This window comes from Cebus imitator, unplaced genomic scaffold (assembly GCF_001604975.1).
Source record: "Cebus imitator isolate Cc_AM_T3 unplaced genomic scaffold, Cebus_imitator-1.0 Scaffold80, whole genome shotgun sequence".
Lineage (NCBI taxonomy): Eukaryota > Metazoa > Chordata > Mammalia > Primates > Cebidae > Cebus > Cebus imitator.
The window spans coordinates 4,696,529-4,724,070 of NW_016107395.1; the positions used below are offsets into that span (position 1 = coordinate 4,696,529).

Here is a 27,542-nt window from a genome sequence, read left to right on the forward strand (position 1 = left end):
ATTCCACTAGGCACTGCCCCAGTAGTACTCTTTGCAGGGGCTCTGACCTCACATTTCCCTTCTGCACTGCACTAGCATAGGTTCTGTATGAGGGCCCTGCTTCTGCAGCAAACGTCGGCCTGGACATCTACGCATTTCCATACAACCTCTGAAATCTAGGTGGAGGTTCTCAAACCTCAATTCTTGACTTCTGTGCCCCCGCAGGCTCAACACCATATGGAAGATCCCAAGGATTGGGGCTTGCACCCTCTGAAGCCACAACCTGAGGTGTACCTTGGCCCTGTTTAGCGATGATGGCTGGAGCAGCTGAAATGCAGGGGACTAAGTCCCTAGGCTGCACACAGCAGGCAGCCAGTGGGCCCAACTCATGAACCATGTTTTTCCCACTAGAGCTCCAGGACTGTGATGGGAAGGGCTGCTAGCAAGGTCTCTGACATACCCTGGAGATATTTTCTCCATTATCCTGGTGATTAACATTCGGCACCTTGTCACTGATGCAAATTTCTGCAGAAGGCTTAAATTTCTTCCCAGAAAGTAGTCTTTTTCTTTTCTACTACATGGTCAGGCTGCAAATTTTTCAAAGTTTTATGCTCTGTCAACTTTTGAACATTCTGCTGCTCAGAAATATTTTCCACTAGATACCCTAAATTATTTCTCTCAACTTCAAAGTTCCGCAGATATCTATCTCTAGGGCAGGGGCAAAATGCCACCAGTCTCTTTGCTAAAGAATAGCAAGAGTCACATTTGCTCCAGTCTCCAACAAGATCCTCATCTCCATCTGAGAACACTCAGTCTGGACTTTATTGACCATAGCACTGTCAGCATTTTGTTCAAAGCCATTCGGCAAGTCTCTAGGAAGTTCCAAACTTTCCCACATTTTGCTGTCTTCTTCTGAGCCCTCCAAACTGTTTCAACCTCTGCCTGTTACCCTGTTCCAAAGTTGCTTCCACAATTTCAGATATCTTTGAAGCAGTGCCAACTATCCTGCACCAATTTACTATAATAGTCTGTTCTCACGTTCCTAATAAAGACATACTCAAGACTGGGTAATTTATAAAGGAAAGAGGAGTATTTGACTCCAAGTTCAGCATGGCTGAGGAGGCCTCAGGAAACTTCCAGTCTTGGCAGAAGGAGAAGCAAACACAACCTTCTTCATTTAGTGGCAGCAAGGAGATGTGCCAAGGAAAAGAGAGAAGAGCCCCTTATAAAATAATGAGATCTCGTGAAAACTCACTCACTAGTGAGAACACAGCCTGGGAGTAACCGACCCCATGATTCAATTGCCTCCCACCGGGTCCCTCCCATGATATGTGGGGATTATAGAAGAAGCTACAGTTCAAGATGACAGGTCATTGACAACTTTCGAATGAACGACTTTGGTCAAGAAGTTAAGACCAAACCACAATTCAGTGACCATGTAGAAATCTTTTGAGAAGATAGGCAGTAAAAGAAAGGAGAGGGCAAAGCAGTGTAAGAAATATGAATAATCAAAAGCAGCTATTTTGGTCTAAGGGTAATCTGAATATTCTAGTGGGAAGAAGGAAGATTTTTAGGGAGGAACAGAAAGATGATGCAAAGCAAAGACGTGGTTATTAACGTTGCAAAGTGTTTTAATGAGATAATAGGAAATAAACTGCTCACAGCAAGTCATTCTATTGTCAGGGTCCATAAGATGATCTAGGAAAGTGAAGATTGGAGGAAGAATAGAAATCTGAAAGAAGAATCAGTTTGATAAGAATGAGGGAGAGAAAAATGGGGAAGATATGGACGATGAGGTCACAAGAAGGAATTTTTATTAAAGAGCCAGAAATACAAAAATAGAATAGTTCTGAGAATCATAAACAGAAGAGCAATTATCCAATATTTTTTTCAACAAGAGCTTAAATATGGAAAAAGCAAAAGAAGGTAAGAACAAAATATCTTAATATTAAGTTTAGGTTTTTCTTTACAGTAGTGTCATAACATGAACTAGAAGTTTCCCCATGAAAAGAGAAAAGAAACAATGATCATGTATTATGGAGACTGAGGGCAATAAATCTTACCTCTCTCAGAGGATCATTGAGTTCACTGAGAATATTTTCCTCATCAAAGATTTTGCCTTGGTATCTGTGTTCATAGTAATCATGTATCTTCTGACGCATATCAGCTGGTAACTTATGGAATGACATGTATTGTTCCACTTGCTTATACTGTAAGGAAGGGAAAAATAAAATTAAAAAACATTGTTAGGCTGTATAAGAAATCATATTATTTTGTTTTGCTGTATTCAATAACACTTGAATGTTCAGTTACAAAAAATATCTTTTAAGAGGAAGGAACTAATGCACTTGGGTCTAATGTACCTCTTTCATGTTACAAACTGTGTAAGGCATTTTATTTAGGTGAACATTTCCTGTAAAGAACTAAGATAATGTGAAGAAGAGGCACAAAGGGAGTGAAGAGTCAATTTAAGGGAGTAGCTACAAAAAAGCCAGTGATGGGGCAAAAATAAAATGTTATACTATTTTTTGAAATCGAGTTCTAAAAGAAGTATGAAGTTGTTTGGTTTTTTATTTCTAAGAAGAATCTCTTAAGTATGGATAGTACAATAGGTTTCATCTTAGGCTTTTTAGCAAAAGATGAGAATCTAACTAAATTTGAAATCTACAGGCAAGAAGCTTGGCAGGTGTTTGCAAATCATACATACTTCAGCAACACAGATGCCCTGTACATTACTGAGAACTAAGTATATGGGAGGCTTCCAATTTAGGATTTAGAAGAATATCATGGTGAGACTAGATCCACATTACTGTATAGCTGAAAGTTAACTTGTACACTGAAGTTCATTTAAACAAATAGTCCTCAACTGTGGCTGTCTTAACACCTGGGGAGGGGGTTGCTTTTTTGGAAGGCTGATCTTTAGGCTTAATCCCAGAGATTGATTCTATTGACATATCTGCCTATTTATGTTTACACACACACACACACACACACACACACACACACACACACACACGGATTTTGTAAGTAACATCATTGTATCCCTGCTAGTCAAACAGGACAATATAAGCATGGATATTACCTGGGTGACTATTAGAAGAGAATAATTTCAAGCCTCATCCACGACCTATGGAATAAGTATTTGCATCTTAAAAACATTTCCAGATGACATCTTAAAGTTTGAGAAATAATCCCTAGGTGTTTTGAATGCAGGTGGTCACAAGACCACACATTGAAAAAAAATCAGTTAGGTTTTAAAAATTTTGTTTCATTGTATAGATTATAGCATTGAGTACAAATTGTAATAGTTGGTAACACAACTGGATAAAGATACCAAAATAATATCATTTCCTTATGTAAAACACATTTAATGTATTTTATATTTCCTGATAACACAACTCTGACTAGATCTAGGTGTCCTCAATCTTTGCCCATAATTATTGTAATTATACGTGGTAATTGATAATAGACCTATCTAATGAGAAGCAGCAACCCATTGTATTGCATTTCTTCAATTTTTTCCTACATACTTTCATTTTGCAAAAAAAAATAATGCTGTTTGAACATTCATTTTTGAACCAGTACCCTCAAAGGAAATACCACTGTGTCATGAGACTTCCTTTGATAACCAGACTCCACCAAACTATTTAAATCCTGAAGGCCTACATACATCTCTCTGAAGTAATTTGATTATGATAGTATTTTGAATTTAGGCACCAGTGATATCACTGCCATTGTGTAGGTGACTTTCAATAAATAAATAAGAAGAATTAGATCAATTTTTCCTGGAGAGCTCAAAATCTGTATGCCTATCCAACCTCAACATGCTTTAGTGGCCCTCTTCCAGAGACCTATGATTCAGGCCACTTGGCTTCTCATGTAGCTGGTTCACAGAAATGAAGCTTCCGTGGCTTTCTCAACAAGACCACTTCGTAGGATAAAATTGGTTGGCAGCTGGACTAAAAAGCTCTGTCTTTATTTCTGGGGATGTCTGTGTGTCTTGCTGTTGCTCTTGGCTGAAAAAGAAGGCAGTGGGCTATGTGATGTAAAGTTTAGAGTCTGAAACTCAATTGGAGACCTTTTAAGGTTATCTTCGGCACTAATGATTTGCAACGAATGTACCTGGTTTGGACTAGTCTGGCTTGACAGTTTAAAAAGCCAATGAGAGCTTTGTGGTTGAGTTCTCTCAAAACCAAGACTCTGCACAGATCTGGGCAGTTTAAGCCAGAGAGTCAGCATACTCCAATTACCCAAAGATTAGGCCCACAGGAAGCTTAGGCTGTGGAAAGGCTCTTGGATTTCTGATGCTTGTCTCTATTCTCTTTGTCTTGCTAAATTGTATTTTTTGCCCTTAAATAAAAGCCTAAATATGTATATACTCTGTGGAGTAGTGTTGAGTTCTTTCAAATATTCACATTTGGGAAAACAGTAAGACAGCTTAAGACACCAGGACTTCCACATTTTGACAGTCACTGGTATGCACCAACAAATGGAAGGGCTGTCATTTCTGGCCAAATAAAGAGTTATTTCTTTAGGACCAGTAGGTAGGTGTCATCTTGTTTACTTTCTGCAACACACTGATTGCTCAAACACTACTTGGAGTGGTGAGAATCTGAAACCTTAACCAACACATTGAGATCTCCATTTCTACTTTCTTTTCCATGCATCTCAGAGATATGAGGAGCAGCATGGAAACTTAGTAGTATTTTATTCATTTTTGGGAAACGAGTGCTGGTTTGCAAAGGCCTATTAATCTAGGGACAACATAATTTGCTCTACCTACATCTCAGAATTTGAAAAATTAATCCTTTTGTGGCTAAGTACAAATGTTACATATGTAGTTATTTTATTTTTTATGAAGCTCGGGGTTGATCGAATCTAATTATTTTTCCTCACACAAGTCATTTAACCCTTCCAGACCTCATTCATTAATCAACAATAAGAGGATATTTGACTAAATGATCTTCCTTGTTCTTTCATACTAAAATTTCAAAGTTCTATGAATATTTCTTATCATTTATTCATATTAAGTTTGAATTTTGAACCTATATTACTATTTTAAGCATTCATTAATTCATAGTAATTATTGATCAAGCAAACATTAAATGATGTTTGTTGGCATACAAACTATTATTGGCATAAAAACTATTGGCATGTAAACATTAATGTATGCCAATAGTTCTCAAGGTGTGGTTGCCAAACCACCAGTATCACTAGAAATACACATTCACAGTCTCCACTCCAGACCTACTGAATCAGAAACTCTAGATTTAGGACACAGCAGTATGTGTTTTAATAGGTCCTTCTTCATACACAAAAATTTCATAATTGCTGCTATATGCCAAGTACTGTGTTATCTTAGGACATAAGGAAGCATGCTTGAGTGAGCATAGGGGAAACAAAGTAAATTTAGTTTTCAGCAAGTTAAGTTTAAGATGCCCACAGCACATTTTCACGCCTCTATGTAGGTCAGGCACTCAGAGAAGAAAATACATACATCATCACTGACTGAGAAGTCACTAAGGGAGGATGTGTCAAATGAGGAGAAAAGGGCTAAAAAGTGGAACTTATGATTTAAAAGCAGCTGAGCTATAGTGGTTAATTAAGTTAAGGGTACTGTTAATATCTACCAAAATGGGAGAGGAGAACCAGAAAAACATGATTAGAAAACCTAGAGAAGGATCAAGTTTCACAGGAGGTGTGGTCAAAAGGAATCTATTCTAAGAAAAGAGGTACTGAACAGTGACCAGTGAATTTGGAATTGGGTAGTAATCTCTGTTAGAATACAACACACTAAAAACAGGAGCTTTTTCTTTTTGTCTGTTTTTCCCACACCTAACAAGACTTGCAAGAATGTATGAAAATATCACTTCCATGTGGTGTGAATAAAAATAGCAAACAACTCACTGAAAAAGACACCTAGTGGTAGTCAGACCATGAAATAAACTGGATGTTATAAGTAATGTATAAGTTGTCAAACTCAAAAAATGATAAAATGGCAAACTTTCCAATAGGTGTAGTAATATACTGTATGCAAAATATGACTTGATATATTTAGTAGTCACTGACAAATAGGTTTTTAAAAGCAACAATGCCAATACAATTCTTTTGTAAATATAGATCAAAAGTTTATTCCATCAGATCTAAAGAGACTATAAAATAACTACCACTTAAATTATAATATATTTTTAGTTTTAAAACTTCCTGCATAATTATAAAAATTTATAAAAGCATGCATGTACATGATTATTAAAAATGACATCTAACAAGACTATGTATAAAGAATGGCAAGGATGCACTTTCAAACCCACCAGTCTCACTTCTCCATGTTAAAATGTGTTTAATCCATATCACTAAACAATATGCTTCTTTCCATTTCTTATATAGAAAATTACAGGCATAGTTTATGGACTAATTGGCATAAATGTGGTTTTGCCAGTTATAGTACCCCAACTCTTCCTTTCTCATGCTATAGCTGTGTCACTAGTGTTGTTAATTCTTAGTTTGCTTTGTACCTTTCTGTACCAAACTTAGCATTATTTCTTGTTCAGATAACTCTAAGATACTTTACCAGGTGAAAGTAAAAACTCCCTCCTTCACTTCCAGTTGATGACTTCTGTCATCTCTAATGTTACAAAGTAAAGGTAGATTGTAACTGTTCCTATAATTGGAACTTCCAAACTCATAAAGTGTTAACATTACTCTGGCTATGTAAATACTTACCACAAAGCCAAATTGAATATTTGATGACATTTCTTTTCTTGTTCATCAGTGGATTAACAAGACTTGTTCATTCAGAGGATTTGTTAATCCTGCACTTGCTGATCACATTTATTTCTTGCATAATTAGCCTTTAATTTAGTATTATGTTTTTACAGCCTCCTTATTCCACCCGATAGGCACTGAGTTTTGTCTTCAAAGATTTTCCTATGGGTTTTTCTTTACAACATCCTCGACTGTGCTCAGTATTCCTAAACGCCATGCTTCTCTTTTGGTTTATTTATGTTTCAGGAAAAATTCTCCAAGTATACAACTAAGAAAGATTACATGGGATTTATGTTTTCTGAATCTTTCCATGTCTGAAAATGTCTTTATCAAACTGTCAAAGTTGACTCCACATACAATTCTAGGTTGAATCCTCTAGTTGAGTTTGAGGCTTTGGATCTGAATTTGATCCTCCATGCTAGATTTGGTTTATGTTTCTTATCTTTTCTTCATGTATTTTTCTCTGTATTTTCCCATACCTTTCTCTGCATTCCCTACATTTTTTTCTATATTCCCCCAACATTTTCCCTGAATTCTAGAATATTTTCCGAAACTCTGAGAAGACATTGTGAATTCCTCCTCCTTTTTGTTGATCTTTTATTTCTGTACTTTTAGTATATTTAGTTTAAAAATATACTAATGTGAGATTTTAAAAGATGATTTTTAGGCTGCTTTTATTATCCAAAATATGTGACATGTCTAAAAAAATGCAAATTCAAAAGTATCCTCTAGATTTAATTTCAGTAATGTCTTTGGTGACCTTTCCCTTTGTGTGTATGTTAGGAGTAGGCGTCATATAAAGCACGCCGTAATTATTTGTGCTATGGTTTGGATATGACTCTCCAAACTTCATGCTGAGAGTTTTTCCCCAGTGTTGTAGGTGGGACCCAATGGAAGGTGTTTGGGTCATAGGGTGGATCCCTCAAGAATAGATTAATGCCCTCCCTCAGGCATGAGTGACTTCTCACTCTCCTAGTTCCCTAGAGAGCTGGGTGATGAAAAGTTTCTGGCACCTCTCCCCTCTCTCTTTCTTGCTTCTTTTCTCCCATGTGGTCTCTGCATTCTCTAGCTCCCCTTCACTTTCTGCCATAAGTGGAGGCAGCCTGGCGCCCTCACTAATACTGATGTGCAAACTTGAACTTTCCAGCCATCAGAATTGTGAGCTAAATAACCTTTCTTCTTTATTAATTACCCAATCTTAGGTTTTCCTTTTTAGCAACAGAAAAATGAACAGAGAGGATAATGAAAAATAGAAGTGGCAATGGAAATGATAAATATAATAGCCATCATGCTCTGTCTATGAGGTGAGAACTAGAGTGATAATTTAAGGGAATAGAAGGCATGGCAAATGTAAGCAATCTAAAGAACTTTTAAATCACATTTATATTGTTTATATACCCATGAAATGATACCCTTATTTATAAAACTGAAACTCCTTAGTTTATCCCCTACTCTTTCATTCCAATCCTTAAGACATCACCAAATTATGTAAGTTCTACCCACCAAAAGTTTCAATAATTTTCCCTTTCTCTGCATCATCATTCTGGTCAAAGCTCTTCTCTCTCCTTCAATTCATGACCAGCTTCTTAACAACATTCTGTAGCTATTTATACATGTCTTCCTCCAACTCTAACTCATATTCCATGATTCAGCCAGAGACATCTTTTTAAAATGTTAATCTTATTGTCACCCCTAAAAGAAACTAAAAATATTTCACCCCAAAATATACCTCTTTGACATATTTTGAGATGGCTGTTCAGAGGGCCTACAGACAGGAACAGCCCTGCAAAGGTGCCTTTTGTGGAGGAGATTTGCATCTGTGGAGGAAATAAAGTGAAATAAACAATAGATGCAAGCAGGCTTTTCCTGAGGCCCCCCTTGTCCAGGTCTAGGAAAGATTAACAGAGAGTCTAACACCTTTTAAGATTTGACTAACAGGCCGTGCGGGGTGGCTCACACCTGTAATTCCAGCACTTTGGGAGGCTGAGGTGGGCAGATAACCTGAGGTAGGGAGTTTGAGAACAGCCTGACCAACATGGAGAAACCCCATGTCTACTAAAAATACAGAATTGGCAGGGTGTGGTGGCACATGCCTCTGATCCCAGCTACTCGGTAGGCTGAGGCAGAAAAATCACTTGAACCTGGGAGGCGGAGGTTGCAGTGAGCTGAGATGGCGCCATTGCAGTCCAGCCTGGGCAACAAGAGTGAGACTCCATCCCAATCAATCAATCAATCCAACAATCAAAAGATCTGACAGAGAAACATTTACTATAGGCTACCACCTATTCTTTCTGAGGGCTGCTACCTGTACATCTCCACAAGACTGCCTTGCTCCCTGCCTTTCTTCTTCTGCTCTACCTCTGACAATCTGTCTTGCCATGCTATAAGCCCCTATTCTTTCTGTAACCTCAAGATGGTATAAGAGCATCAATGATCTGGCATTTCTTTGAGTTTTCATATTTTGCATGATTCCTATACATACATTGCAGAAAACAAATTTGCATGCCTTTTTTTCCTTTTGGGCTATTACCAGTTTCTGTTACAGAGTCAAATTAAACTTCAGGGGAAAAATCTAAACTTCCCTACACTGTTTTCCTTAAAGCCTTTTGATGACTTCTCATTATCTTCAAAGTACAGTTTCTTGCTGTAAGCATGCATTATTTGTTTGTTCTATCTTATACTTTCTCCCTTTTGTCTACTATGCCCTGCTACATTAAATTTCTTTCATATTTGTAAACTTATTCTGGCCTCTGGATTCTGAGTTGGCCCATGCTGTTTCTGCTATGGGCAGAAATGATCTTTCAGATAGTCTTGGCTAATATTTATTAGCCATAATGTCTTGGCTAATATTTATTCATCCTTTAATTCTCTCCTTAAATACCACTACATCAGGAACATATTCTCTGCTTCCTGGACCACATAAGATCCTCTGGCTATACACTTACAAAGAGTACTGAGTTTATCACTTACTCATGCTAAGAATACCTGTGTCTCTTTGCCTGTCTTGTTCACCACAGAATCTGCTAGCGTGTTTGCACATATTAAACTCTCAAGTAATTATTGAATGGAAGTTTGGTTTGTTACATTCATTCTGGAAACTCTTTGGATAAACATAGAATGTGATGGTTGCTTCCTTAGAGCTGAGATACTAGTATCAATGTAGGTTGCTAGATAGGGAAATGCCCCACATGGATTGACATTTTGGATTAGCATTTGATTATTATTGGCTATTATAATTTATCATTCAGCGAACATTTTATAAATATGAGACATTCTGAATCTTTAACCTATAACAGTTAACCTAAATTAATATGAATTTTAAAGAATTTGCAGTTTCTGTCTGAATCTGTGTATTAGTCTTCATGTCAAATACAAGTGCAAAGAGGAGGAAAATCATAGATTGGAAAAGAGAAACTGCGTTCTTATAATTCTATAAGTGCCTACAGCAGAAGTTAGAACAATATGTGCAAAAAACATGAATTTTTATTTCAAATAATAAAACATTTGGTTGATTGCCAGCACCTCTTCCATGCCTTCTTATTTTAACTATTTCTTTTGACATTTTGAAATTGTGACACAATGTCTTTGAGCTTATTCAGTAAGTAAGGATTTTTTTTGAGCTGTGGAGAATATAAATATAGGATATAGTCAGTGTCTTAAAAAATTTATGGCTAATAAATTTTCTAGAACACAGGGTATTTTGGTAAGGGAGTTACTTGCTAAGATACTCTCCCTGTTAAATATGTGTTCTATTTTAAAATAAAAGGGGTTTTCCTCACTACCAACAGAGCCAGATGTACAACTAAAAAATTGATATTCTTCAGGTCTTCAGGAATGATTTTATACACTTCATATGCCTGGAAAACAGAGATCAGAAGTTGTACTTCCCATTGTATTAGAAGAGCAAATCACATACAATGAAAAGTAGTGAATTATTAATAATTGCACATCAAATCATATAGAACTTTAAGTTCATGATTCTAACTCCATGTCTCAAATCTATAAAACACTGCCTATAAGAAGTTAACTTTTTACTTTCAAAAAGATATATATATATATATATATATATATATATCACCTGTTCTATAATATCTCAAGGTAATTTTACAGTGCAGCACATACCTACAGTAGAGTTTTAACCTGCAGAGTATCTATATGTACATTGGCACCATTACACATCATCTATTTGTTTTTGTGAAACCAAAGTTAATATTTCTTTTTAACAGGTAAAACACATTTTGGTGAGTGATGGAACTAATTCCACATTCAAATAAATCATAAATGCTACATTAATTAGCTTTGAAACTAGGCTACACTAGCTGAAATGCAGCTTCTTTAAACTTTATTTCTAGGACAACCTATAGCATCAGATAAAAGATACAAATTTTCATTTGTCAAAATAAACATGCATGAAAATGTGTTACAGTTTCAAGAGTGTTTACACATATCTGAGTGTCAATTTAAAAATATCTGAGTATCTTAATTGACCATATTAAGTTTTATTGCCATTGTAAAACCCCTATGAATGTTGGAACCAGTGGTATCTGTGTTTACACCATATTCTTCACTTTTGACTTTGAGTATACATATATGTGTATATATATATATATATATACACATATATTTAACTTTTTGATTTTGAGTATATATATATATTTTAATTTTCAGTGTCTCAGTTTTTTTATATGTCCAATTGAAATGATAATATCTAACATATTGGGTGCTGTGAGAATTAGTGATAATGCATGTATATTCTGTGACAAATAATAAATAAAAAATAGTAATTATTAGAAAAATCATTATGAAGCAAATAGCTTAAAAATCTAGTTGAATAAAAATGTATGTCCCATTTTCAATATAAACACAGCATTCCTAAAATGGTCTCTAAAAACAAATTTTTCTTACAGAATAAAAACAGCTGTAAATTTTATATTCACGTGACTACATGTGTTTTAAACATAATTTGACAAATAATAATAAATAATAAAATATTTAAAATTGTTTGCTCTTCAGAGACCAACAATCACCTTTTTTTTTTTNTTATCAATCATCATTGGGTTTATGACCAATCTATCTTAATTTTTACCAAGAATAATTCTAGTATTGCCAGCTATTTACACAGCAATTGAAGCCATTTCTCTTTATTATCCTACATTTAAAAATACATAAATTCATATGTATAGAAAAGTTAGGTAATATGCTAATTAGTTTAACAAGTATTGTTTCTAGAATTTTGACGCAAGATTGAATCATTTTCAAGAACTATGCTATAAACACAGCAAAATCTTCAAATGTATTGCTGGTTATTTTATAAAAAAGTTTTAAGTTGCATAGTCTTTACATAGTAAGTGACATAATCATAAAAATAACATGAAATCTTCCTGAATTTGATTTTCAATGAAATAAATGGAAAAAAACTAAAGGAAAAACACAAATGAAGGAAAGCAGATGGTTTAGAGATTTGTTTGCTTTTTAGCAGAAGTTTGAGTCAGATACTCCTATTTTATCTTCATTTTATATTTCCTTTTTTGGAAAGCTGGGTAACAAAACATAGATTTTTCTATGGAATAACGAATTCTTTAGCTCTCAAGATATGGAAAAGCTTTTTTTGAAATAAAATATGTATCTACTTTGCGTGGAAAACAGTCACAATTCCAACTGAATTAATTATATTTTATTTTATTTTTTTCTGAGATGGAGTTTCACTCTCATTGCCCAGGCTGGAGTGTAATGGTACAATCTCGACTCACTGCAACCTCAGCCTCCTGGGTTCTAGTGATTCTCGTGCCTCGGTCTCCCATGTAGCTGAGATTACAGGCATGCACCACCATGTGCAGCTAATTTTGTATTTTCAGTAAAGGCAGGGTTTCACCATGTTGGTCAGACTGTTCTTGAACTCCTGACCTAAGGTGTTCCACCACCTTGGCTTCCCAAAGTGCTGGGATTACAGGTATGAGCCACCATGCCTGGCCACAACCTAATGCAATTTTAAAATATTTGCAGAAACTACAAGTAAAATGTATTATTCTTCCATCCAGAATGATCTCTTCCCATATAAACAGCAATTTGATTTCTTGTTTATGGAACCTAGCCATCCATTCAGGTATTTCACAAAAAATTATACTTTCATCTTTGTAAAAATGCAAGATTCAAAAGAACTTGGAAGTTATTTACACTATATAGTTTTTCATTTATCAATTATTATTATGTTTTGTTTGAAAAAGGCCAGGTTGATCATTGTTTTTGAAAAGTCAATTTAACACTGTTTAAGACTTAACTAAGCATGTAATTGAAAAAACAGTGATGATGAGACTTTAGTGTATTTAGCAGTTAGGAGAAAATCCTTGATTACTAAGCAAGTAAATTGCCCATCTAAAACATCTATAATTTATTTGTCATTATAGAATAAGAGTCAAGGGTTAGATGATTGCTACAAGTAGAAACAGTCATTATGACCATTGTAGTACAGCTAAAATGTGTGCTTTCATATTTATATATATTTTTTTTCTTTCTTTTTTTTTGAGATGGAGTCTGGCTCTTATTGCCCAGGCTGGAGTGCAATGGCATGATCTAGGCTCACTGCAACTTCTGCCACCTGGGTTCAATCTATTTTCCTTCTCAGCCTCAAGTAGCTGGGATTACAGGCACTTGCCACCATGTCCAGCTAATTTTTGTATTTTTAGTAGAGATGGGATGTCACCATGTTGGCCAGGCTGGTCTTGAACTCCTGACCACAGATATCCACCTGCCTTGGGCTTCCAAAGTGCTGGGATTACAGGCGTGAGCCACCAACCCATCCAAGTGTGTGCGTGAATATTTTTAAATTCCTTTAGTTTTCCTTCTCTAAATGACTTTAATCTTTATTACTATAGTTTGGCTTGGTGTGTATGTTTGTGTGTGTGTGCATTGTGTGTGTTTATGTGTGTATCTGTGTGTAAGAAAATGATTTGACCTTTAACTGAACAAGAGTATGGACCGATATACCATGCCTACCATAGTTAATCACTCTTCCATTTTTTAAAAACTGGACTAATTAAAGAATTTTATGCTCTCAGTTTTCATATTTTCTTCCCTCAACAGTTTCTTTCACTCCCAGAATATGACTTTACATAGAATTTCAAAAAGAAATAGAAGCTTTCACCTAAGAATATCTACTAACTCATTTGGAGAGAAACCTATTTTTTTCTCCTTCTGTCCTTATTTTGCTTATAAACAATGAAAGAAGTGTTTCTCATCCCATTTGAAGCTACTCTTTCACCTGTGTTTGAATGTCCAGTTATAATAAAATTATAATCCAAGGGTTAATCATATCTAAACCTTGGACATTAAATGATATTTTCTTGGCACTCAACTAAACCCTTTACTCATATTTAGCTACTTAATTCTTACAACCACATTATGAGATTGCTATCATTACCTTCGTTTTACAGATAATGAAATTGAGGCACAGAGAATTTTAATAACTTGCATGGAGTCACACAGCTAATTAGGTCTGAAGCCAGGATTTGAATCCAAGAATTATGGCTTCAGAGTCTGTGTTCTTATTTACTGCATGACATTATTATCATCAGAAAATGACTCTCTTTTGATCACAAGTAGCCCTCTACTTATCATCATATTTTTCTTCTCTCCTTTCTCAACCAATTTCTTGAAAGTGTAGTCTACTTTCATCATCTAACTTTCTACTTCTCATTAAAACCTTAAACATTTAATTCTAGATTCCATTCTTTCTATCCTTCTATTTCACTAATAATACTCTTGCATTTCCATGATTTTCTGATTACTACCATGACACTTAATTAGATATTAGATATTTCATAAATATGTACGTGTGTGTGTGTGTGTGTGTGTGTGTGTGTGTGTGTGCGTGTGTATTTGTTAGCTGAACAGTACTGACCACCAAAACACTATTGATGTCCCATGCAACGCCTCTTCCCTTGCAAGCTGACCCACGTCTTGCCTCAACTATACCAATGGTGGAAAGTACATCTCAGAGTTTTTGAATCAGGGCTCTCTGGGAACTCTAGAAAACCTGCACAGCACAACCTAGAGTTGCAGGAGTATTTTGGGGGTTGAGGAGAGGCTTAAGTTACACCACACAAGACAGCATTTAACAAGTGAGGGATTTGGGTGTACAGATTAATAACAGCCCCTCTCCTTCAGAGAAACAAGTATAAGGTTCATTCTACACAGTTCCTTAGAGTCTCAGTAGGACTCAGCCCCAATTGCCTATAATTAAAAAGAAAAACAAAACCCAACACTATATCATTCATTACATTTCCCTTTATGCGATATGGTTTGGCTGTGTCCACATTCAAATCTCAACTTGAATTTTATTTCCCCGAATTCCCATATGTTGTGGGAGTGACCCAAGGGGTGGTAATTGAATCATGGAGGCTAGCCTTTCCCATGCTGACAGTGAGTAAGTCTCCCAAAATCTGATAGGTTTCTACTTTAGCTTCCTCCTCATTTTCTCTTGCTGCCACCATGTAAGAAGAGTCTTTTGCCTCTCACCATGATTCTGAAACCTTCTCAGCCATGTGGAACTGTAAATCCAATTAAACCTCTTTTTCTCCCCATTCTTAGGTATGTGTTTATCAGCAGCATGAAAATGGACTAATACAAATGGTCTTACTCTTCCTGTTTCCCAATCCTGCTTCTTAAAAGTCTTCCTCAATAAATTACCCATACTCAAATTCTTCTCTTAGGCTCTGCATCTAGGAGAACCCAAACTAAAACAATATTACAAACTGAGCTCTTCCTCCTAAGACATTTTTTCCTGTGGCTTCTCCATCCACATATGGTTCTAGCTTTCCTGTTTCTTCTTTGGCTGCTCTTTTCAGTCTCATTTGTTGGCATCATTTAATAGTTGTTATTTCCAAAGACTGTGCCCAAGGCGTTCTTTTTTTTTCACCTTACATATTTTCCATGGTCAATCCTTCACACTCACATGACTTCAGTTACTATCAATATACCATCAATTCTCAAGTCAATGGACCAGCAGAGAATAAGTCCCTGATCTTGATTCGTAAGTCTGTCTTCTCTTTAAACATCTACCCTTACAGCCTGTTTCATCAGCACATAGAACACAAAATTGAAATGGTCTTACTTTTTCCTGCATGTCTTCTCTATCCAACCTGCAGCCTAAGCTATAGACTTGGTTTTGGGTACACTCATTTCTCTGTTTCCAATATATTTTACCTTTAATTTTCACAGACTAACCATCTTGTCATTTGGGAGTTAATTTTTAATGCCACTTTCTCTGAGGAGTTTTCCCTAATGCTTGTCTTAAACTTTAATGTAAATTAAAATAATATGAGAATATTTTTAACATGAAGATTCACATTCAGCATGTATGGAGTTGAAACTGAAATTTTAGTATTTCTAACAAGATTCTAGATGATTCTAATGCTGGTAGTAAGAGAATTACAGTAGTTGAGATTTAGATTAGATTAGATCAGCTATTTATTCTCCTATTACATCAAGTATTTCCCATACATTGGCTCTTTTCACACTATCATAATTTCTACTGAAATTGTCAGTGTTCTTTGCTAGACTATAAGCTTCTTGAAAGTATTCAATCATTGATTAATTAGTATGTTCTAAAATATTATTTATTGCCACATTATTTAGTCTTTGTCAAGAATAAGATTTGAAGTCCTTTTTAAAAATAAAAGTGCCATTTTTTCCATACGATCAAAAATATGTAAACCATTTAAATTTTTCTACATATTTTTAATTTTATTTTTGATGTTAGATTTAGGGAGTGCATGTGTTGGTTTGTTATGTAGGCATTACAAGCATAATGGTGGTAATTGGGCTTCTAGTGTACTCATCACCAAAACATTGAACATAGTATTCAATAGGCAATTTTGCAACCCTCAACCCCTCCCATTCTCCACCCTTTTAGAGTTCCCAAGGACTGCTGTCTCTATCTTTATGCCCATGTGTATCCATTGTTTAGCTCACGCTTATAAGTTAAAACATATGATATTTGATTTTCTGCCTCTGAGCTAATTCACTTAGAATAATGGCCTCAACATCCATCCATGTTGCTGCAAAAGACATGATTACATTATTTTTTATGGCTATGTAGCACTCCACACATATACACTCATAATTTCTTTATCTGATCAACTGTTGGTGGATACTTATGCTGGTTCCATGACTTTGTTATTGCCACTAGCACTGTGATAATTATATGAGTGCAGGTGTCTTTTTTATATAATTATTTCTTACTTTTTCAGTAGATACCAAGAAGTGGGATTACTGGGTTGAATGGTAGTTCTATTTTTAGTTCTTTGAGAATCTTCATATTGTTTTACTTAAAAAAAAAAAAAAAAAACTTCTAATGATACATTAGAAAGAAAAAAGTCAGACACCTGTTTGTTATCACAAAATGCCTATATATTTTTTCCTCAAAGGCAGGTAATATGCTTTAAGTAGTTGAAAGATCCATAACTTTATTTTTAATGCCACTTTATTAAATGTTTATTAAATGTTTATTAAATGTTTATTAAATGTTTATTAAATGTTTATTAAATGTTAACTTAAATGACCTCCCATTTAATTTCCTGAAATTAGATGATTAAAGACATAATGTTTTCTAAATTATAAAGCCAGTTATAATTAAAGTTATAAAGCCAGAGATAATATTTCACACCAGGGCTAAACCTACTAGATATCAAAGATTGCAGCTTTTAGGGTAATAATTTGGAAGAGTTTGGGTGACTAAAAATGGTGCAAATATTTTGAAAATTGAGGTGCATTGATTGTTACATTACAGCATTTGTGTGTGTGTGTGTGTATGTACATTCTCTTTTTTTGTATGTTGTGTGTGTGTGTGTATGTACATTCTCTTTTTTTGTATGTTGTGTGTGTGTGTGTGTGTGTGTGTGTGTGGTAAATCTTCAATGAAAAAAATGGAAATTTAGTTATGTATAACCTTCGCTGGGAAAGTATATTCACTATGTGCAGTAAACAGTTAAGTAATTTTTTAAAAATAATATATTCCTAATGTCCTTTTTCCACAGCCCCAACAACTTTTTAAGTTTTTATTGATAGGGGATAAATTATTTTGTAAGACCTGTATATGTAAATGTGTTTAAAAAAACAGTAATAGCTTAACATAGGGCATTGTTTATCGCTAATCTACTTCATTATTTTTAGTCAAAATATTTCTTAGTATTAATAATAGCTTCATTACGTTGGGAAATCCCTCGTTTATTTTTAATGCAAATGTTTCTATCTTATTGCTCATAGCTTTCCAAATTTAAAGCAACTGAATATCTGAGGATATGAATATTACTAAGAGTAAATATAATCTGAAGAATAATTTTTAAATTACTCACCAGCAAATTACAATGCAGAAGCAACATATCTGATGAAGAAAGGAGCATTTATAATGCTTAACTTTTATCCTCATTTGGATTAATTTGTTTTTCAAAAGTGAAAATTTCTAACAATGATATTCCTTCAGTACAAATTTAAAACCTGATTTTATTTACATTCATAATATAAAATGAGATCAAAATGATGTTATGGTACTTATCAAGTCTGAATAATGTGGTATTAAGAATTAATGAAGAAGGGTACATAAATATTAAGAAGAAATTGTCAACGTCTGTGTTTCAGATCCAAGTATTGATTGGTTATCAGTCTCAACATAAATCAACTAAACCAATAGGGGAAGTTGCAACATATAAATACTATAATAGCCACTAGTAGTTATTTACTAAAGAGTAAGGAGGTCTTACTAGAAGAAAGTGCAAAGTGTTGCACAGCAGAATAAGAAAAATCATTAAACCTCTTTTTCTCCTCAGTCCTTGAGTCTTACTTAAATTAAAAATTGAGTCTTATTTAAGTAAGATCCATATTGGTGAATATTAATGATTGATTTCAAAACAATTACACACACATGTATTGTATTTTGTATACATAAATGTCAACATACAGAAATATGAATTTCTGAATGTACATCTATACATGTAACATAAATTGAACAATAGTTTGAATTGGCAGTGAGTTTTTTGGTTACCTGTTAACACTGCTTTGACTCTGATAGCAATTCAGCAAAGCATCATAACCATGATGCATGATGTTACCAGTACAAAGAGGACAATTTCAGAAAATCATTAATGGAATTTATACAAGAAAATGGACGTAAACTTTCTCAACTTGGCTAGCATGCAATGAATAGTCATTGGTTGATCTAAATCTAAGATTTGACTGGCTTTTCAGAACCAAGTCACCATCATCACTACCAAAATAAGTTTCCTGAAGTAGTGAGAGAAGACAAAGAACTTCCAATCTAACTAGAATAAATTCAAAAGTACGTTATTAAAATTAGAACCATTCATCAACACAAAACAAAGCAAGGTTTCCAGGTAAACTTGAGAGCAATAGTTGAGAGCAACTGCATACTAAAAATTTAGACACCTAATACAAAGCCAGTGGTCTCATATATATTATGAAAGTGAGTAAGACAAATATGTTATCAGGCAGGTAGTGAATTGGCTGATTTATGGGCCATTCAAAATGAAGAAGTGGAATGCAAGAAATAGGCCAACAGATATTGGTCTATCCAGATACTGGATATCCACAGTCAAGATGAAGTGAGAAAAGAGCAAAACAAAGGAGTTTCCAGTTGTGTTCAACACAAACCATAAAGGAACTAGGAGTTTACACTATTCCTAATAATCAATACGATTTTTTGTTAATTTATTCTACTGGAAGAAGAGTAGATTCTGTTTCAGCTAATACACATTTTATATTCTCACATTATAAACAATTTCTCAAAATCAGCTGAGGCTTCAAGATGATGACACTAATTTGATCTTTTCTTCTTGTTTTCTTAATGCTGAATGATCTTAAAGAGACACATTTAATCCATAGTCGCTGCTAATGAACATTTTTTTAGTCAGCTGTTTAGTCAAGTAATGAGAAAATTACAGTAAAAATATAATCATTTTTCCTATAGTTAAGCTGGGGGCTAAGGATGGGTTATATACAATTAAATAGAAATGATAAATAATAGAATAATTTAGAAATTATTCTAGTGCACTTTTTCTCTTCCATATCAACATTCATTGATAGAGAATGTTGTTCTCCCCCAGTTTTATGGCTTTAGACACTATATATACAGGTCAGACCTAAATATGTATTTCTAGGCTAGACTTTCCCATTAAACAAGATTCATATACTAAATAGCCTAATTGGCATCTCCATTGGGTATGTACTGAAGATTTCATACTGAACACATCCAAAGCTGAAATCCTTAATGAAAACCTCATCTTACTATTGTCTTCTGCATATCAGATGAGTTTCTACCAGGAGCTGAGGCAAAAAAATGAAAAGTTTTTGTTTTGCTGTATTTCTTTCTCTCATACACCACTCTGTCAGTAAATCTTATTGGATGTATTTTTTTTTCCATTACAGCCTTATTGAAGTATAATTTATATATAACAACGTCCATACACTTGAGTGAACATTTTTGTGAGAAATCCTCATCATCAGGAGGGTTTAGAATGTTTCTGTCACTTTCCAAAGTTCCCTCATTCACCTTCATGGTTAGGTCATATTCCCACCCTTGGTCCCAGGAAATCACTGATCTGTATTTTTGTCACTCTTTCTTTTCTTGTTCTAGAATTTTACAAAAATGGAATAATATTTAATCTTCTTCATCTGGCTTTTCTTTTCACTGAGGACAATGTTTCCAAGATATATCATGTTTTGCATATACTGGGAGATAATTGTTCTTTATTTCAGAATAATATTCCTGGATCTACTTTTACAACTTATTCATCATATGTTTCTATTGCTACAGCCCTGGTCACCATCAATTTTTATGTGTATTATTGTGATAGCCTTCTAATTGGTTTCTTTGTTTCCTCTTTTGCTTGCTCATAATTCATTCTTAACTCAGCATCCAGTACTATCCTTCCAAAATGTAAAACTGCCCACGGCATAACTTTTTAAAAACTTTTCAAGTATTCTTGTCTTAGAATGAAAGCCAAAATATTTCAATAACCTGTATGGGCAGATGAAACACAGCCTCTCATGGCCTATCTTATTACTGTCCTTGCTCACTCAGCCCCAGCCTGATGGGTACTTTCAAGCTGGAAGGAGAGTGGGGAGCCCAAGAGTACCAGAAAAATCAAGGCATAGACATATCACATCTGCCTGCATCATCAATATTCTTCAGTGGTAAGAAATGTAAAACTATAATATTAAAATAATATAGATTGTAGAATATCTTGTAAAAATTTAACTTTTGAATATCCTTTCAAATTAAGACAAGTGACATTTGTCTATACCCCAAAAGACTCCAGGGTATGTGTCTAAATATCGCTGCATTTTAGTTTTACTTGGTAAAGAACTGTGCACATTATTGACTTAATTGATTATTTCAGATCATGAGCATAAAGAAATGTAATTATAGCTCAAGCTAAGATAAGATACCTCAGAGGTAAGAGAACCTCTAGAAATAAATAATGTTAGCTCTGTATGTTCTTAAATCAAGTTTTCAAGTTTGTAAACAATAACAAAATCAGCAGCAACACAATATACTGTGCTATAAGACTTGATGTATGAATGGAATTGTACTTTCATTGGGGTTGAAATAAAAAATACTCACAGTTAATTTTTTATTGGAAAAAATTATAATGGTATGAGATTCATATTTTCTTTGAAATTATAAGAGCATATATTTTTTCAGTGTTAATGGAGTATGTTAAAATACTGCAATGTGAAAAATACAAGACTGTTTTTGTTCCTCAAATAGACATAACTTTATATACAACAACCAATAGTTACCAAATTTGATTAGAAACAGAAATATTTTTACAATATTATCAAATAAAAAAAGATAGTTTTAAAAACGTGAATATATAAAGATGTTAATTGATAAACTTGACTTACAGGTACTCCCAATTTTTCTGCCTTAAAAGTAATGTCCCATTACATTAATGTTTCTTCTATATTAAAGCAGATATTTTAGTGAATTGGAAACACTGAGCATATATTCAACATACTATTTTAGGTCATATTAGAAAACAGCATATAAACACCTTGTTTCACAGATCTTCTGAACTTCAACATCAGAGTTCTGAAGAAGAGATAATGTTCCTTATTGCTATCTTTCTAAATTAAATAAATATAAATACAAACTAAATGTGTAAATAATAGAACCTAAATATTTTTCTTGATGTTCAAAGTTTTTTATAATTATAAATAATTCTCCCAAGAGCCAAATAGAATTTATCATATGTTTGTGTGCTTATTTATTCTTTTTAAATTACTATAATTCCATAAGGCCACAGAGCTAGTTACTGTCAGAGCAATGACTAGAAAAATTTTCCCTTGATTGTAGAATGGTATTCTTACTCTTCACTGACACAAAAATGCCTTAAAATGCTAAAGATAAATATTGTTTTATGTGCATATACTCTAAAAGAAGTAATGGCTGTACAGTGTTACAGAGCCAAATGGAATATTTAAAAATGTAAATTTTTAAAATTCTTTTTCCTGATTCTCCACAAATATGTTTATTTTGAGTAGTTTGGTGACTTTATTTGCTAGGATAAGCAAATAAGAGGAGAAAAACATATTAAAGCTAGAAAAGGCAGAAGAGACTACAGATGTTAGGGCATATATTGGATAAGCAGAGATGTGTACAATGAGAATTTTGAAAAGCAACCTTAAGATAAAACATACCAGAGTCCCTGGGACACAGCTAAGGCAGTGATAAGAGAGAAGTTTACAGCATCAAATGCCCACATTGAAAAGTCAGAAATATCTCAAATTAATAACCTAACATCACAACTAGAGGAATTAGAGAAATAAGAGCAAATCAACCCCAGCACTAGCAGACAGGAAATAACCAAAATCAAAGCTGAACTGAAGAAAACTGAAATAGTAAAAACTATACACAAGATCAAATGAATCCTGAAGTTGGTTCTTTGAAAAAATTAATAAGACAGGTTGATAGCCCACTAGATAGACTAATAAAATAAAAAAGAGAGAAGATCCAAATAAACAAAATAAGAAATGGTAAAGGGGGTATTACCACTGACTCCACAGAAATACAAAATCCTGGCCAGGCGCTGTGGCTCACGCCTGCAATCCCAGCACTTTGGGAGGCTGAGGAGGGCAGATCATGAGGTCAGGAGTTCGAGACCAGCCTGGCCAACATAGTGAACCCCTGTCTCTACTAAAAATCCAAAGAATTGGCCAGGCCTGATGGCAGACGCCTCTATTCCCAGCTACTCAGGAGGCCAAGGCAGGAGAATCGCTTGAATCCAGGAGGCGGACGTTGCAGTAAGCCAAGATTGTGCCATTGCACTCCAGTGCAAGATTCTGTCTCAAAGTAAAATAAATAAAATAAAATAATACAAAATCCCTCAGAGACTATGATGATGAAGAGATGGATAAATTCCTGAACACATACAACCTCCCAAATCTGAACTAGGAAGAACTTTAATCCTTAAACAGACCAATAATGAGTTTCAAAAATAAATCAGTAATAAAATCCTAGCAACCACAAAAAGCCCAGGACCAGACAGACTCACAGTTGGTACCATTATAAAGAATAAAGAAGTGCTGGTATAAAGAAGTGCTTGTACTATTTCTACTTAAACTATTGCAAAAAATTAAGTAGGGACTCCTCTTTAACTCATTCTATGAGTTCAGCATCATCCTGATACCAAAACCTGACAGAGACAACAAAAAAGAAAACTTCAGGTCAATATCCTCGATGAACACAGACACAAAACTCCTCCGCAAAGTATTTCCAAACCAAATCCTGGAGCACATCAAAAAGCTAATCCACCACAATCAAGTAGGATTTATCCTTGGGATGTAAGTTTGGTTTCAAATGTGCAAATCAATAAATATTATTCATTATATCAACAGAACTTAAAAAAAATTATTTCAATAGATGTAGAAAGGGATTTTGTTAAAATTCAACATCCATTCATTTAAAAATCTTTGACAAACTAGGTCTTGAAGGACCATACCTCAAAATAATAAGAGCCATTTATGACAAACCCATAGACAACATCATACTGAAAGGGCAAAAGCTGAAAGCATTCCCTTTGAAAATCAGAACAAGAGAACCATGCCTTCTCTAACCACTCCTATTCAAAATAATACTGGAAGATCTAGCCAGAGCAATCAGACAAGAGAAAAACAGAAAAGGCAGCCAAACAGAAAAAGAGGAAATAAAACTATTCCTGTTTGCAGACAGTATGATTCTACACCTAAAAAACCCCACAGTCTTTGCTCAAAAGCTCCTTGATGTGATAAACAACTTTAGCAAAGTTTCAGGTCACAAAATCAATGTACAAAAATCAGTGGCATTCCTGTACACCAACAGCATCCAAGCTGAGACAACTCAGGAATGCAATGCCATTCATGTTAGCCACAAAAAGTTGAAATACCTAGGAGTACAGTTAAAGGGGGAGGAAGAAAATACCTACAATGAGAAGTACAAAACACTGCTCAAAGAAACCAGAGATTACACAAACAAATGGAAAAAATTCCATGTTCATAGATAGAAAGAAACAATACTATTAAAATGGCCACACTGCCAAAAGCAATTTGCAGATTCAATGCTATTCCTATCAAACTGCCAATAACATTCTCCACATAATTAGAATAAACTATTTTAAAACTCATCTGAAATTTTAAAAAGAGCCTGAATAGCCAAGACAACCCTAAGCAAAAAGAACAAAGCTAAAGACATCACATTACCCAAAGTCAAACTATATTAGAAGGCTCCAGTAACCAAAATAGCAGGGTAAATTAGTTCAATCCTAAGTAAAAGGAACAAAGCTGGAGGCATCACATTATTCAAAGTCAAACTATTCTATAGTTTGTGGAAAGCAATGTGGTGATTTTTCAAAGAATTTAAAACAGGATCACCATTTGACCCAGGAATCCTATTATTTGGTATATACTCAAAGGAATGGAAATAATTCTACCATAAAGACACATTCACATGCATGCTTATTGCAGCACTATTCACAATAGCAAAGTAATGGAATCAACCTAAATGTTCATCAGTGGTAGGCTGGATAAAGAAAGTGTGGTACATATACACCAAGGAATACTACACAGCTATAAAAAAAAGAACAAGATCATTGCAGAAACATGGATGAAGCTGGAGACCATTATCCTAAACAAAGTAACACAGGAACATAAAACCAAATATCTCATTTTCTCATGTATAAGTGCGGATCAAACAATGGGAAGACATGGACACAAAGAGAGGAACAACAAACACCAAGGCCTACTCAATGGTAGAGGGTGGGATGAGGGAAGGTGTTCTCTTTCTGGGTTCATGAAGGGGTGTAGTTTTAAGGGCAAGAATTTCCCAGTGCCATGCCCCTCTCCCATCTCTCTCCATCCAGAGATTTAATGGTTTATGTTTGAATTTCGTGGGCAAGGGAAGAAACTAAGAGTATCACTCCAGCGGAAGTTCTAAGGAACTCCTTTCATTGGCCTGGGGTCTTGGAGAAGGTAGGGGTTCCTCCCAGGTTAAAAATCTCCTTCTTCCACACCCCTTCAGACTCTATGTTTGGATCCCTTTCCACGAACACTCCCTTCATGGAAGCCATCTTTCTCTCTCCTGGATTTCCCCTCTGGAGTCCCCTTCCACACTCTCTCGTGGAAGCCTGTCTTCCCCTCCTAAACTCCATTTCTCTCTCAGTTCTCTTCCACTCAGTGTGGGAATTGCTTTCCTCTCCTGGATTCCATCTTTCTGGATTCTCTCACTCAGTGTGAGGGGATATTTCCTTCTCTGGTTTTCCCCCTCTGGTAACCCTTCTCACTCAGTGTGAGAGCAGCTTTTCTTTCTCTCACTCAGTGTGAGAGTTAGCTGTTTCTCTCTCCTTCTCCTTTTTCACTCTCTAAATAAATCACTTTCTACAAACACTTTTGAGTCCAGCATTTACTGCACACTGCGCTGTGGTCCCCTCTCTCATTCTTGAGAGGGCAGGAGACCAAGAACCTGGAAAAACATCCTCTCAGGGGAGCTAAGGGCACCCTGAACCCTTGAACCCCAATATTACAGGAGGAGGGAGAGGATCAAAACACTACCTAATAGAAACTATGCTTAGTACCTGGTGGATGGAAAAATCTGTACACAAAACCCCTGTGACATGCAGTTTACCTATATGACAAACCTGCACATACTGTACAAGTACCCGTGAGCCAAAAATAAAAATTTTTTAAAATTACATGAAAAAACATTTATGTATATGTGTATATATATATATATATATATATATATATATATATGGAGAGAGAGAGAGAGAAAATGACTAGAACTGATTCTTGGCAATCTGTGGATGCTACTAAAAGGTGACCTTTACCAAACAAGGAACTTGCCCTTATCAGACACCAGATCAGCTGGTGTCTTGATCTTGGACTTAGCATCCAGAACTGCAAGATATTAATGTTGTGTAAGCAAAAAAAAATTCTAAAATTTAATAGATGATAACATTTGGATGATGATTTAAAGTTTGCCAAGAATTTTCAATAGTCCCATTATACCATGAGTCATGTAGAGCAGACATGATTTTGTTTATATCTTCATGAGGACCCTGAGATCCACTGGCAGGAGATAACATCATTCAGCAATTTCCTTGAGTCACTGGGATTCTGAACCACGCATTTTACACATAGAATGTATGCTCACCTTTTTTCTGGGAATTATCTGTTGTATATTGGTAAGGGAGCCAGTTAAAATCATCTGTGACTTTCTGACATTTGATTTCTTAGAGGATTTCAGGTAATTGTAATGTTCAGCAGTGCTGAGAACCACTGGTCTAGAATAAGAAGAATGCAACCAGGCATTTGTTATATGAGAAAAATATGGCATATGAAGGCTTGTTGAGAAAACCTGGAATGCTGTCTTGGACAAGAAATTAATTAAGAGAAAAGGTTTGACTTAGCTCTACTGTACTAAGCAGAAATACAGAAAGTTGTGGAAGCTATAGAGGTATAGATGCCAGAAAAACAGAACCTTGATATTCATAAAATTAAAACATTTCAATAATAAACATGAGCCTTGTGAAGTTGTAACCTTTAGAAAAGTACTCAAACAAAAGTGCACAATCATCGATCAAGAAAAATGGTGGCAGCCAGAAATCAATGTGGATGTAAGAAATAACTAGAAGACTCTCAGATTTCAAGATACTGAATAAAATTTCTCATTTGCCTCGAGACCTAATTCCCATTCTTCTGTTCATGACTATTTAAAATTTTGTGCATGTGTTAAATATTAATAATCAAAACAAATGTGTTTATTAAAAATGACCTTTTTTGCCTCTTTCTTTGTGATCTGATCTATTTTTTTACTATAACTTTCCAAATACTTAGGGGTCTGTTTTTTACACAATCATTGGCAACCTAATCTTTACAGCTGTAGTTGTCAGACTGTCTGCTGCAACTAACCTAGAGCAAAGTTAATGACTTTAGTAAAAGCAGCTAAAAAATGTGATGTATTCAAGAAGGCAAGAAATACAAACACTCCTTATACCTACATGTTGAAACCTATTTCCCTAAGACTCAGGGGTGTTTTAGCTTAATTATTTCCGTTTTCGTTACTGACCTACTTCAGATTGTTAGAAGTCAGGCAGCTATGTGACTGGGTGTTACTATAAATACATAATGCCATAACAAATTGGGTTGTAGCCCAAACCCACAGCTAGTGGAAGCAAGTCTCCCAAGAGGGCTGTATAGAAAGATGGTATTTAGTCTTAGAAATAATTATTGGCCTAAGCCTTGAAAGTTAT

The 27,542-nt window shown here is 34.8% G+C and overlaps 1 protein-coding gene across 1 annotated transcript in view; it reads right to left on the reverse strand.

Annotated features, from left to right (window-relative positions):
- HCN1 (hyperpolarization activated cyclic nucleotide gated potassium channel 1) overlaps nt 1-27,542 on the reverse strand; it is a 387,958-nt gene that overhangs the window by 68,233 nt on the left and 292,183 nt on the right. The window contains exon 5 of the mRNA XM_017533188.2: nt 2,043-2,189. Within this exon, the coding sequence (XP_017388677.1) occupies nt 2,043-2,189 (147 nt within the window). The remainder of the gene's footprint in view (nt 1-2,042; nt 2,190-27,542) is intronic.